The following is a 14,640-nucleotide window of genomic DNA, read 5'->3' as shown; positions in this document are numbered from 1 at the left end:
ATTCTCTGAGCTCCACATTCCACATGCACAGAGGGTACCACTTACTATTCCCTCCTGTCTCTATCTGAACAGGAAGTCTCTTTCTTCCTCTATTTCCTACCTTGCTTCTTAGAATAGTATGGACTTTGTGGGCCAGAAGGCAACACGATCACTTTAGGCAACTTTATTCTTAAGAAGTGTGGGCCATATTAAATACACCCGGTACCCCTGTATTTGGTGGCCTTTGCCTACAAGACTGAAGAGAAGTATAGCAGAAATTCAGGAAAGGCTGTAGATAAGCAAGAGAGGAACAGATCTCCAGAAAATGTAGGCTCAAGATAGCAGCACTGTCTTACAGTCAAATTAGCAAACAAAGGAGGAAGAGCCAGCCTACCCTTGTAGTCAAAAGATGGCCAATTCTAATCAATATACTTTGATGAACACTACTCTCCTCTCATTTCCCCACTCTCCCCTCTGTCAGCAAGACAAAAAATACATTTATCTCTCCATCATCACCTAGCTCAGAAAAACATTGTCTCTGACTTCAAGAAAACTGAACTCCTCTATGAACGTGTTCCATTGTCTCAGGAGACCCAAGTGTTCCAAGGATCCTCAGTGGGGACAGATTCACAACAAACCTCCTGACCAAGGAGAAGGAATCATCTTACCTTCTGTTATATAGACTTCCATTCTGAGTCAGAAAAAAATCTGTCCTCCAGATTATCCAACCATAGCCCAAAGAGGGTCCTCTGCCTTTACCTGCAAACCAGTTGGGTGGAATGAGAGGAGAGAGGTCACTTGTACATGTCTGTGGCCGACGATGACCCTAAGTTGTGGACAGAGCAGGTTGGTGGATGATAATAACAAACATTTATATAGTGCTTACTATCTTTGAGACACTGTTCTTAGCACTCTGCATAAATGTATTTAATCCACACTAGGTCTTTGAGGTAGGTTATGTTATTTTCCTCATTATGAATGAGGGACTGAGGCATAGAAGGTTAAGTAATCTTAGATCAGAGCTCTAGTTAGTGACAGGGTTGATATTTGAGCTCAAGCAGTCTGGCTCCTAAAGTAAACCACCTAAACTTAACCCCTAAAGTAAACCACCTCTCAATAGCTTGCTCTGCTCTGGGCTCTTCAGATTAGGAAGTACCAGTGATATCATAGTATAGCTATCTGTGATGTGCTGCTCTGCTTCCCTGACACATGGTAAATGACTGTCCCACCATGCCAGCCATTAGCAAAGCCATAGAGCCTCTGAAAGCACAAGTAGCTTTTAATAAGGTATTGGGGCTAATTAGGAACACCAGAACATAAGTGTGTACAACTGTAACAAAATCACAGTTAGCTCTTCTCTCCTTTTTTCTCCTGATTTCCAGTCTCTCAAGCCTCTACTAATTTATGTATTCTTTGTTAAATCCTTGTGGATTTACCACTTTTCATTTCAGCACTTCCTAACTCTTGTTGTGTTAAAAGCATCAGGAATCTCAGAAGGTCTAGACAAGGAAACATGTCCAAAGCCCACCATACTCAAGATTCCCTTGTGGAGAGGAACCTGGCCAGTCAGAGGGAGCTGATTAAGGGTGGAGTCGTTGGTAGGGGCAAATGGGAGGAAGAGGCAGGCCAACAAGAAAGGGAAGTGGCAAGAAGGGTGTTTGGATGGAAATGCTGCCGCTGCAACCTTCTCTGGAGCCTGAGCTGTGTACTGGGAGAGCTGCCCCACTTAGGCTCTGGTCTGCACGGAGCCCACTCTGCTCAGCAGCTGGACACTCTTGGTACCTTTTTCTAAGGCTTGGGAGTGCATCATAATGCTCACTTCACTCAGCTCAGTGGCTTTGTCAGGAAATGATCCCCAAAAGGAATGTTGCAGGCTTTTAATTCTTTCATTTTTTCTAGGCTCCGAAAAAGTACCTGCTTCCCCAATTTCTTACTCTCCTTGGGTCTCAGGTCAGAATGTCTTTCATTTTGGCCAGTGTGGAGGATAGAAATGGAATAGTCATTGAGGATGACTTCCAAAAAAAAAACTAAATTTCTTTCTCTTGTCTCCCTTTTCCCTTCCCTTGATCACACTCTTTAGGACCAAGCACACCAATTATTATGCTCAGCTTTACCTCTTAGGGAGAATAAATTTAGAACTAAAAAGGAAATAATAGGTTAATACTTTCCTCTTCCTCCTTTCCATACTCCCACTTTTATCAGCGTCTCTTTTTAAACACTCTGTGGGAAGGCTAAAAACACTGAATGCTCTTTCCCACTAAAGGTGAGAGGTCAGATTGGGTGTGTGGGTGTGGGTCATCCTGTCCCTGCTCCCTCTCTCCCTGTTGGGGGGTGAGCGTGGTTTGAGGACCTTGGGTATTCATAGCATCACGGACACCCTTTTCGGTTATGCCATGCTGTTTTCTTATAAGTTATTTTCCGTTTTCTCCCCTTCACCTAGACTGGCCAGAACGGATATCTAAATGACATCAGGTTAGTACCACTTAGCATGTTCCCTGCTTCTCATTGAGCTTTGTCAGTGAGGTTAATATAATCCTGTAATGATGCTTTTCTTTGATGTTAACCAACAGACTCTCCAAAGAAGCCTTTTCTTCTAGCTCTCACAAGAGAAGGCAGATTTTTAGGTACCTCTGTGTGATCTATATATCTCTCCTTGTCATTGTTTGTTTGTTTTTTTTCTCTTTTTTTGTTTTGTTTTTGTTTTGCTGTAATCTTTTCAGCGGAGTGAGTTTGCTCCATGCATGGCTGCTTGTGGAATAATTCACTTTGTGGTTTTTGCAACATTGGATATTTTTCCCGATTAAAAAAGAAATGGCTCCTGCTCAATGACTTTATTTTTGTTGTTGCTGATCTCATTTTAAGTCGTGGATAGGTGGTGAAGGGGACCAAATAGGTGTGTCTGGGATAGGAACTGCTCATTTCCAGAAGTTGCTGGAATTGGGCATTTGGGGAGGATTTCAACGTGTATTTATATTAAGGTAAAAGAATGGGTATCTTCTGGCTATGTTTTCTGCTATGAAAGGTGTAAAGAGCTTATCCCTGACCCAGTGTAGGGAATGTTTTATGTCTTTAAGAAAGAATAGAACACACACACATACACACATATAAAAACACATACAAACATCACTGTCTATGCAGTTTTCTCTTTGGGACAACATAATGTGTAAGATGACCTCAGAAAAGACTTCTCTTCCTTAGAATGGACTTAGAGCATATCTTTTTTATATGACTGCCCATGACTTGCTGTTAACATTGGTGAAAGCTGCTATATTAACTTCTTCAGGCCTAATATTCTCCCATTTTCCACAAAGCAGTCATGAGAATCTCCCTTTCATTTTAGTCTCTCAGTCCTACTCTAGAGGATCACACAATGTGGTGATGAGAGAAGCACTTCATTAGGACCCTATCTGGTACCAACTGATTTTAAGTATATTCTTCCCATTTTACCAACAGGACAACTATAGAGTAGAGAAAACTTGAGTATTCAATACTAGGCTTCAGGTCTAACCCATTCCAAAGGGCTTCTTTCTTTTTGAATCCTAAGCTTGATGGGAACTGAGATTAGTCAGAGCTCTCATTCCCAGCACTTCAATTGTCCCTTCCCCCCTGTCCTTTCTAAAGTTAGTCAGACCACATAGAAATTTGGATCACAAGATTTCTCATTCTTTGAAGGGGGGCGTTATCTCCTTTCCCATATCTCTGAACTCTTTTTCCTAGACCATCCCACCCTGAGGTCCATCGGAAAGCCCTTAGGCAGTAAAGGCTCTGCATTGTTCATGGTGGTCAAAATAGATCCCCCCCCCAAAAAAAATAAATAAATTCCTGTTCCATATTGTATACTTCAAGGTCATGAATCATCCCAGAATATCTGTAATAAACAGGAGTTTTAAGCGAACTTCTTTGCACATGCTAATGCACAGGGCTTTATGGTTGCCAAAGTATACTGTATCTGATTCAGATTTCTCAGTGTCCTGATTTGGTAAGCTGGTTTACACGGAAGAAAGAAAACAAAAGCAGAGAAATTAAGTAGCTAACCTAAGTTTATGTGGCTATTAGTGGCAAAACTGGGACTCTTTGTCCAGTGTTATTTCACCACACCACACCAGCTCTCTACAAATATCACCCCTTCCTCTCTGAGTAGTGTTCCATTTGGAACCCTAATTCAGATTCACTGCTAAGAACGATGCCCTTATCAGTGCTGTGGAGCATTGAACTACATCAGACTGTGCTGATAATAGCTCCAAGGATCTAGTGAGCAGGTATAACCCTGTCCTATCCATATCTCCTTGTAAGCTGCTGCTTTCCATACTATGTGTTGGTTAAAGATCTACGTCATCTAATATGCAATTCCATGGACTCTGAAGGGGGTATCTTCTATTTGGGTACTAGTCCAGAATTCTAGTGATGAGAAGCTGGTCTTCTCTAACTGCTTTATACCTTTCTTCCCAAGTGTGTGACACAAATACTGATATACCACATTCCATCATCCACTTTGGCAATAACTAGGGCAACTTCCTAGTTCTTTGGAAGATTCTATTCCATTTGATAAATAAGCCATTACTGACATTTACTGTCACCTCTTAACACAGGCCTCCCTACCCACTCTTCAGACCTGATAAACTGAACTTTTCACCATCATAAATCTACTCATGAAAGCTAGGTCAGCTTTGATTTTACAGGAGTATGAAGTGTGAATGCTCTCTGTCCTGTACCCCCATCTCTCCAACACACACACATAGCCCAATCCAGGGCTTAGAACTGAGTCTGGGAGTTTTCCCTAGTTGCCTTATGTTTAGTGAAGTGGAAAGACATGGTTTAGTTGTAGAGAAGAAAAACTGATCTCTTTCCTGGCCAATACACAACTCAGATTCCCTAACTCTTGGGGGTGTAGTGTACGAACCCTGGCTAGACCATCAGACTAGCCACATTTCGAACACTTGGGCATCATCGTCTTGGGGGAACTGGATGAGTACAGAAGTGCTGCCACTTTGGCTCAAGCTTCCCAGGGTGTTTGGTTTAAAGTTGACTCATTCACTGTTTACCTCTAGTAGAAAGAGAAAGTTAATGGGAGAATTGTCCTAAAAGATAGTGCTGTGTTTGATTTAGGTGTAAAAGTCCATTAGGACTTGTCTTGTAAAATTCAAGTTCTAATCTCACCCATTGCCATTGCTGTATTCGCTGCCCCATAAACAGACACATCTTTATTGAGTCCTCTCAGTAGGCTTGCCTTTGTCCATTGAGTCAGAGCTATTGGCTCTCACTTCAGGTCTGGTTTTGTTCCTGGAGAGCCCCTGATTTATGTTTCTTTCTTGTTTCCCATTCTACTTTTGACATTCCCAAGACAAAGGGATAAAGTTTTAGGGAGACAGGGATATTTTCCAGTTCTCTACTCCTACATAGAGAGAAGCACTGAGGTTATATATATATATATATATATATATTTATATATATATATATATATATATATATATATATATATATATATATATCCACTTGGGATTCGGAGAAGAATTAGCATGTCCCTAGCCAGCTGTGCCAGTGTGTTTGTTCTTAGCCCACCATGATTGCCTTGACCAAAACTTAAAATAGTGACCCTAGTCTTTATTTTTGCCCATTTTCCCTACAGTACCTTTGGAGCAGGTATTCTAATAAAGAAAGGTATTTTCTTTAATATTACCCTCATAAGAAAACACCTTTTTTTTTTTAATGAGAATAACTCTGAGCCTCGTGTCTTTGAAACTAAGGGGATTGGATGGCGTTTGTATTTGCTTTAGGTGGGATGGTAGTGCAAAGGAGGGAACCCAAGCTACTATGATTTTTGCTCACCTGCTCCCCAGTATATATACCAAAACCTTTGTAATTGTTGCCTTTGGTTTCTTTAGTTCAGAACTTACTGGGGGTGGGAGATATGAAAGGAAAATTCCTGGTTCTTGGTTGCTTATTAAGAAGCAGTAAGGGCTCAGTAAGACTTAGGGTTTTTAGGTCAACCCCATCTGTCTTGAGGACAACTGTTTATGATCCTAGGCAGTGATTACAGCATCAGGATAACCCTGATGCTTCCTGAGAAAAATAAGAGAGGAGGAGTCCCTCTTCTCAATAGCCTTGTGCCTTGCCTGGGGCAATAGGGTTATTAATATGGTGGCAGGTGGGCACAGTGAGCCCCCTGCTGCTTGCCATCCTGGGTCCCAAGGGCATATTTACTTGATCTTTACTTGATTTACTACCCCTGCCTTCTAGCAATAGTAGCTTCTAGGAGTCCTTTTGTCTTAAGAACTCCTAGAAGGAGGTGGTACCCCTCTGCTCCCCACTATCTCCTGCATGTGTGGGATCCCTGCGGGGGCAGGGGAAGAGACCGCAGCCAATCTCAGCATCATGTATATGGTTTCCCATCCACCTCTGGTCTCATATTGAATTAGCTGCCAGCGCACTGTCTTCCAGATTTGCCCCTGTGCTCTTTGTTACTGTACTGGATCTTGTTCTGTCTGCTCCCAGCAAGTCTTGGTTGGCCAGCCAACTAACAAGAAATCAGTGTCCATCCTCCTCCCAACCCTCACCCCTTCTTTGTTATCGAAGGAATAGAAATGAACTCTCTCCTAGCCCTTCTGCCGAAGTGGTAGGTGGGGGGTGCTCTGACCACTGTGGTCTCTGCAGGGGGAACCGTGAGGGGCTGAGCCGAACCTCAAGCAGCCGCCAAAGCAGCACAGACAGCGAACTCAAATCCCTGGAGCCACGGCCTTGGAGCAGCACAGACTCTGACGGCTCTGTCCGGAGCATGCGGCCCCCTGTCACCAAAGCCAGCAGCTTCAGTGGAATCTCTATCCTCACCCGAGGGGACAGCATCGGGAGCAGTAAAGGTGGCAGTGCAGGAAGGATCTCCAGGCCAGGTACTACAGCTTCTGTCCTTCAGTGTCATGCTCATCATTTCTTGCTTGTCTCCTCTAAAACATCATTGATGTTTGGAGCACTGGGTGGCTCAGTCAGTTAAGCACCTGACTTCGGCTCAGGTCATGATTTCACGGTTCATGGGTTCAAGCCCCGCATCGGGCTCTGTGCTGACAACTCAGAGCCTGGAGCCTGCTTCGGATTCTGTGTTCCCCTCTCTGTCTCCTCCTACCCCACTCACACTCTGTCTCTCTCTGTCTTTCAAAAATAAATAAATGTTTAAAAAGAAATCACTGAGGGGCGCCTGGGTGGCTCAGTCGGTTAAGCGTGTGACTTCTGCTCAGGTCATGATCTCGCGGTTCGTGAGCTCAAGCCCCGTGTCGGGCTCTGTGCTGACAGCTCAGAGCCTGGAGCCTGCTTCCGATTCTGTGTCTCCCTCTCTCTCTGACCCTCCCCCGTTCATGCTCTGTCTCTCTCTGTCTCCAAAATAAATAAACTTAAAAAAAAATTAAAAAAAAAAATCACTGATACTTACTTCTAACAAAACATTTCTCACAGTATAGTGTCCTGGAAAGCTAACATAGCCAGATGAGGAGAAATTTGATTTCTTGGATCCCCTGTTTTTTGATTCCTCTCTCCAATTTTCTTTCAAACCTTCTTTCCTAATTGGAAAAATAAATAAATAAAAGGTTGCGATTGGATTATTTTATCTTATTTCTGACCAAGGTTGGACATCCCTGTCAGCCCAAGTTCAAGTTATATGCTAAGATGAGAATGATACTGCTTTCATTCTGTGGCCTCTGAGATTATAAAGAGGGTTGGTTGAGCAGAAGGAACCTTTGGAGTTGAGCTGTTTGTAATTAATTGGTAGCAACCGATAGGCCACAACTGCAAGAGATGCTGTGGCTGCTTCCCTGGAGCCCAGTCACTGAGGAGGAGCATATGTTCCACATGCCAGCCCTGTAACCACCCTTCAGCTCTCCTGATGTGCAATGTAACCTCCTCCATTTATTCCTATTGTACTCTTTCTTAGCAGGGGGTATTTAGCTCTTTATACCCAGTGGGCCTCCATTTCACCCTCCTCCCATCTCTGAAGAATCCTTGCATCTCATCCCAGAAGTTCTGTAGGTTTTGTCCTCAGAAGACATCAGTAGTGGTGAAGATTCTGCCTCTGTTAGGTCTCTGATGGCCTTCTCTGTTACCTCCTCTCCAACCCCACTGCCTCTGCCTTTATCCAGGCCTTTATCTTCTTTTATTTAGGTATGACGCTAGCCCCCAAGCTAGTTTCCCTGCTCCACCCTTAGCCCTTTTAGAACCGGTTTACTAGTCTAAAACACAGATCTAATCGTGTCAGTCGTCTCTTAAAATTAACATTCATGTTTCTGCATTCCTGGCATAATAAAATCCGAATGACTTAATGTAGCGTTGCTTCCTGACCCGTTTGCCATCTCAGTCTTACTCCCAGATATCCTTCCTCCTCTGGCCCTCCAGCCATTTCTTGAATATGATATTAGCTTCATCCCTCCTTGGTCTAACAAGCCTTCTATTCATCCTGCAAATCCATTTCTCCTCCCACTTCCTGTTTAAGTGAGTTACTGCTTTCTCATCTTTGCTTCCGTACAACTTTGTTCATATCACTGATGCATCCCTTATCCTTATCAGATCGTAATTGCTGTGTGAACGTCCATCTCCTTTCGGAAGATCCTGTGCTGCTTAAGGGAAAGGACTGTGTTCTCTTAACCTTTGAGTCCTCAGCTCATTATACAATGCCTAGCACATAGCAGATACTTAGTAGAAGTATTTTGTGTGAATGCGTGCATGACTTGAAGAGCCTGGAAGTGGGAAGAATAGTTGGGTGACAGTTGTGCGTATGTGTGTGTACAGGCAAGTGCTTGGAAAGGCCAGATTGCCTTCTCAGCAACTCCTGTGAAATGCTGCAAGTTGAGGAGAAATCCAAGAGAAGCCAGGTCTCTTACAGGACTGGGAATCTATACCTTCCCAGGAAGCAGATAGTCATGTTCTCAGCTGTCTGGTCATGTTGGACAGGTTCTCGGTACTTCAGCGGAGGCAGCTTGTCAGCCTCACGTTTTGTTCAATTCCAAAATCCAGTATCGACGGGTGCGGTGTTTACTGTTCCCGGGGAACAGACACCTGCTAAGATGAGGACTCCCATCAGCAGGGCAGCTGCTCATTCATATCTGTGCTCATTCACGGATCTTCCCAAGACAGTGGGGGAATGGACAGAAGGGAAGTGAAGAGAAACAGCAGAGCAGGAGTAGCACCCTACATGTCCAAGGGTGGCATGTTCACGGCTGGTGCTTACAACTCTTGGTGGGTCTCCTCTTTGCCTTAGGTTTGGCGCTAGGTGCCCCAGAAGTGTGCAACCAGGTCACCTCATCCCAGTCTGTCCGGGGCCTTCTCCCTTGTACTGCCCAGCAGCAGCCGCCACAGCCACAGCCGCAGCAACTTCCTGCGCTCCCACCCACGCCTCAGCAACAGCCACCCTTGAATAATCACATGATCTCACAGGTGAGTCACCAGCAGAGCCCCTCCGCTCTGATTCAAGCAAGCTCTGGAAGTACAGTCATGTCTGTTGTGCTGTGGGTGGCAGGAAAGATCTGTTGTTGGAGACCTGCCACTCGCTCCCCCGTTTCTTATTTGTTAGTTGTGGGGAGAGAAGAGTAAGGTAAGGGTTTGGCCAAAGTGCTCTTAGAGTCAGCCTGGGAGCTTTTTGCCTTCTGTTTCTTCCTTTTCTTCCTGAGAATTGCCAGTGGGATCTTTTACCCCATTCCACATTTCTGCTGTACCCCATTTCCCTCTACATCCTGTGTAATTAGCAAGGCGATTTTGTTCACTGCATCCATATATGGAGCTTGAAAAAAATCATGGCTCTCACCATAACCAGCTGGATGTATTCATGTGACTGTTGACCCGCAAACACATATTTATGGATTGGGGTTTGAAAAAAGGAAATCTACTCAAGACCCCTTCCATACATATGCCATAAGGCACAATCCCCCCAAAGTTGTCTTTGTTTCCCATGCCACAAAAGAGCTCTTTCTCCTTCTGTTGCTGGACTGGTAGATATTAATATCAAGTAGGGTTTGCGTGAAGTTTCCTTTCTGCAGAGATCACACAAGTCTTCAGCATCAGAATCCGAGCCTATTCTAAACTGGGACATCAGTGTTGTAGGTTCAGGTCTCCCTGATACTCTGAGCAGAGCTGCTCATGAGTGGAGTCCATCCTGTATCCTGGGGTATGTCTGGCGGTGGTCTCTGCCAGTCAGAAAGCCCGTATGTCTGCACTCTACTGCTACAGTTCTTCTCATTGCACCTCCCAGGCTCCCTCGCCTCTGGGCTTAGTCAGTTCAGCTTGGCATCAGCTCTATCTCTTCCATAGGTAAAAGAAGCAAATCACAAGCATTAACACCCCAGGAACTGGAAACTAGACTGCAGAGAGCCCAGGATGGCCCCGTATTACCCCATTCTGATATTGTAATCATCTAGGAAACCCTGCTTTGTGTCTTAATGTAACCCACATGCAGATCATTCCAGGCCTTTATCTTGGCCCCTAAGTCAGTTTCTCTAGAGTTCTGACTTTTGTTCTTGCTTGATCACCATCTATCTCATTAAGTCTCATTCATGTCAGCTTACCTCACTCTGTACAGAGGTGTGGCACAAGTGTGTGCATTCCGTTTGTGTCTTCATTCAGACCTATAAATGGGTACACCTCTCTCTCTCTGGGTATCTCCTACTGTGTTTCTGTGTGTGCCTCAGTTTTCTAAGGTCCCAGTGTTTGAGTTTTCTAAAATGTGTGTATTTTAATACAGTCTTCCTCCCTTTTCTCCGTCTTAGTCTTCATCTGCCTCCTACTTCCATCCATATCTAGAAACAGACAAGAGTGGGAAAGGAATAAAGAGATCACTAGAATAACCATTTGGGACTGAAAAAATGTTAGAATGTCTAGGTGTCTGGCCCTAAATCCCAAACTTTTACTCAGATTCTGGCCCTGCTTCTGGATCATGAGGTTCTGTGAGTCAGTCATTGATATTGACTGATCTCCTGCAGGAGGTATGGTACTAGGTTAGGCCTTGTAGATTGGAGATCTCTGTTTCCTCAGAAATCCATTCTTAAGGTTAACTGTGATCACAAACTCCAAACTAAAAGATCTTTTCCTGCTTAAGTTTTGGTGTCCCTGAAGCACTTAATGATGGTGACTAATATACTACCACCACCCCACTATTTATTTATTTTTTTAATGTTTATTTACTTTTGAGAGAGAGAGAGTGGGGGAGGGGCAGAGAGAGAGGGAGACACAGAATCCAAAACAGGATACAGGCTCTGAGTTGTCAGCACAGAGCCCGACGCGGGGCTCGAACCCACAAACTGTGAGATCATGACCTGAGCCAAAGTTGGACGCTTAACGGACTGAGCCACCCAGGCACCTCCGCCACCCCACTGTTTATACCTCCTTTTTTTTCCTCTCCACTTTCCCCCCTCTCTCTCTATGCCTTCTTCTTCCTATTGTCTTTTTCTTTCTTTGTTTTTTTCTCTTTTTCCCTCTCAGGACTGGTGGCTCTCCAGTCTCAAGGTGCTGAGCCCCAGCATATTTATTGTTTAGTTTCACAAATGGTTTGCAACAGTGCAGGGATGAAGGAAGGAACCACACACACATACATGCCACCGTGCTGACTCTAAAGGTTTTCCTTTCGGAGAAATAGCAAGAAAAGCTCTGTGTTCCAAGGCCTGGGGACAGTGCTAGAAACTATGTTAAACTTTCCCTTCCTGGCAGGCTGTCCGAGCAGACCTCCCTATGTAAAACCAAGGGGTGAGGTTGAGAATTAAAGGGCCAGTGGCTACCTTTTGCTGTGTTTACCTAAGGTAGAGTGGACCACTTGAAAAGGAGGAGTCCTCTGGGAATCAAGTCAGGCAGCCCAGAGCCAGCGATCTAGCCCAGAATTCACCAGCAGGTGGCAGTCATATCCCTCATGGCCAGTCTTTGGCTTCCTCGTGGTATTTCGGAAGCTCCCTAGCCCTGGTGTTTGAGACTGTCTGAGAACTGTCGCTGAGGGTAGTGGTGGAAGAACCTAAAAATAGCACTGAGACACATACTTTTACCACTACTCTTCTTCAGTCAAAAGAGGCCTACGAGAGGAGCATCATTTCTTCCCTCTTTACTTTTTACTCAAATGTGTAAGAAATGTGAGGAAAACAGGCAGCTGTACCTATGGCTACCCCTTCTCCCCCAAAGGATGTAAGATCTGAAGCATAGTAGACCCTTCCCCAAGAGAAAGGAGAGGATCAGGGTAATAGAACACGTGTTTAAAAGCTACCAGCACAAGGAGCTCATGCTGAGCAGCTTGGCCAGCAGTTACATTTGAAATGCCACTGGCTCACAGAACATGGCATGCCAGGAGAGCTGGGAGTCTATCAAGGCTGCGGTAATGTCTCCCCCAGTCTCACAGGGGATTCTCAGGAGCTTTTTCTTAACCAAGATGACTTACATTTTATTTTCAACAAACTCTAGGTATCAGGAGCTTTCTCTGTTTTGGAGGTCTTCTAATTCCCGGACTCTGCCTCCAGAACTGCTAGTCCCCTCTATGAAAGAGTCTCCCGGAAGTATATGGCAAAAGACGATATTGACACCTTGGTCCCTGATACCTCTTAATACTCTAAATTTGGAAGGAGGGAGGAGAATCATACAAACAAAACAATGTGTAAATCTGTTTAACTTCTTCCTTCACCCGCTCCCTACTGTTGTTGACAGTGGAGTGGGAAGAATATGTCAGGCAGAACTAGGTTCCCATCCCAGCTCTGCCACATTAGATGTGTGATCCTGGACGTGTGACTGAATTTCTCTGAGCCTTACTACCTTAACTGCAAATACAAGCGATCCTGTCTCCCTGTGGATTACTGTGAGTCTGTAATGAGATATGTATGTAAATGAGACAACGTATAAAATGTTATTTCCCCCTCTCTTCGTAGCCTCTCTCCTTTTCTCCCACCTCATCTACCACCAGGGGCTACAGCTAGAGAACCGATTCTCCAGGAGAAGTGATTGAAATGGCTGGAGGGGAAGAAGATAGAAAAAAAATAACTCCCCATTAGTTGGTTTAGAACACATCATGTTCCTAATAAACAAATCCTCCTGCTTGAGGCTAGTGAAGGGACTAAAGGAACAAAATCTAAAGCAAGGCTATTTATATTTTATTCCACATCCCTCCCTGTTTGCTTATGGGGGCATTTTTCATACTGCCCTCACAGCCTGGAGGAGCACAGAACAATCATGGAGCAGGAGGAAGTAGCTGGAACTGGGCATAAACTGGCTCTTACTTCCTTCTGTACCCTTGGGAGGGAGACGATCCTTGTGAATGAGCTCTTCCTCCAGGAGAGCTGTGGTGTGAAATCAGGACTGTGGCCGGGAAAGCTGAGCCAGACCTTGGATGACCCCTCCTACAAAAGCAGGAATCCCTTCTCAAGTGGGCATTCAAGGAGGGTTATGGTCATGCTCCCCAGGGATCGTATGTTCAGAAAAAATGCTTTGGGAAAAGCCGTGTTTGGAATCAAGCAGCAGACACACCGGCTCTGAGAGTCCTAAGATTGCTCTCAACGACTGCAGAGTTCTGAGTAGCTAATGGGTGGAGTGTGCACTGCAGCAGGCCTCTCCTGATAGGAGAGATTGCGTATCTGTCGCCGATGCGGATGCGAAAGCCACAGGCTGTCCTGGGCTTGGTCTCCAGTCTGCTCAGTAGCCTTGCTCTTCATGTGACATTTTTTTATGATTAACCTTGTTGTTCCTCCCCTTTCCCTCCCCACCTCTGCCCTCCCTCCCCCTGCCTCTCCCTGCACTTCCCTTTTCTCTTCCCTGTTCCACATGCCTCTCTGCTGGTCCACAGCCAGTCCCAGCTCTGCAGCCCTCTCCGCAGCCTGTTCAGTTCTCTCCAGGCTCCTGTCCCCAAGTCCTTCTGCCAGTCTCTCCGCCCCAGCAGTACAACATGGTATAAACTCCTTTCCCCTTTTTGTCGTGTCCATGTGTGGTATGTCTGTGGGTCCGTCTGGGACAAAGCAGCTGTACTTTTTGGAGGGCCATGTTAAAAGGCATATCTTCTTGAGCAAAGGGCCAGCATAGGATGAGCTATGTTCCATTCTGGTGGCCTCATCCCAGCACTTGTGGCATCAAAAGATGCCTAAATGTAAGAGAGGAGCGCTGGTTCCCTTGAGTCTCAGGAGAGGTACAGAATTGGATATTGCTCTAACCTGGGCTCCTTGTCTTTCTACTGTGTGCATCTTTCATCCCTCCTCCTCCCTGGATATGTCTGAAGAACCCAGTTTATCCCATATAGGATGGTTTTCTGTCATTTCCTTTGAAGGTAAAAACACAACTGCAGATTTGTTTGGTATCATCGGTCCAAACTTAAAATGTTCCCCTATGTTACTGTGTTATTTTATATTTAAAAAAAAAAAAAAAGCTCCATTTCCGCGGCATAGCACATGCTGTTTAAATTGTTTGTACCCTAGCTACAAATCCTATGAAGACCTGATCCACCTCATAGTTGATAACTTTTTTTTTAACTTAACATCTTTTTTTTTTAATGTTTGTTTATTTTGAGAGAGAAAGAAAGTATGAGCAGGGGAGGGGCAGAGAGAGAGAATCCCAAGCAGGCTCCATGCTCTGCGAGGAGCCTGACTTGGGGCGCAGTCCCATGACCTTGAGATCATGACCTGAGCCGAAATCAAGAGTCCTCTGTGTTTAACCGACTGAACCACCCAGGTGCCCGCC

The 14,640-nt window shown here is 44.9% G+C and overlaps 1 protein-coding gene across 25 annotated transcripts in view; it reads left to right on the top strand.

Moving 5' to 3' along the window:
- R3HDM2 (R3H domain containing 2) overlaps positions 1 to 14,640 on the top strand; it is a 161,448-nt gene that overhangs the window by 132,159 nt on the left and 14,649 nt on the right. For 13 of the 25 annotated variants that reach the window (XM_047065832.1, XM_047065835.1, XM_047065837.1 and 10 more), the window contains 5 exons: positions 2,420 to 2,451; positions 2,550 to 2,603; positions 6,631 to 6,863; positions 9,215 to 9,390; positions 13,757 to 13,858. In XM_047065832.1, the coding sequence (XP_046921788.1) occupies positions 2,420 to 2,451; positions 2,550 to 2,603; positions 6,631 to 6,863; positions 9,215 to 9,390; positions 13,757 to 13,858 (597 nt within the window). The remainder of the gene's footprint in view (positions 1 to 2,419; positions 2,452 to 2,549; positions 2,604 to 6,630; positions 6,864 to 9,214; positions 9,391 to 13,756; positions 13,859 to 14,640) is intronic. The other 12 variants (XM_047065838.1, XM_047065841.1, XM_047065827.1 and 9 more) reach the window with 3 other exon arrangements.

This window comes from Lynx rufus, unplaced genomic scaffold, assembly GCF_022079265.1.
Source record: "Lynx rufus isolate CCGP_SWC_20201006 ecotype Redwood Valley unplaced genomic scaffold, mLynRuf1.p SCAF_7, whole genome shotgun sequence".
In the NCBI taxonomy this organism is placed as follows: domain Eukaryota; kingdom Metazoa; phylum Chordata; class Mammalia; order Carnivora; family Felidae; genus Lynx; species Lynx rufus.
The sequence above is the reverse complement of the archived record's forward strand: the minus strand, read 5'-3'. Positions and strand labels throughout refer to the sequence as shown.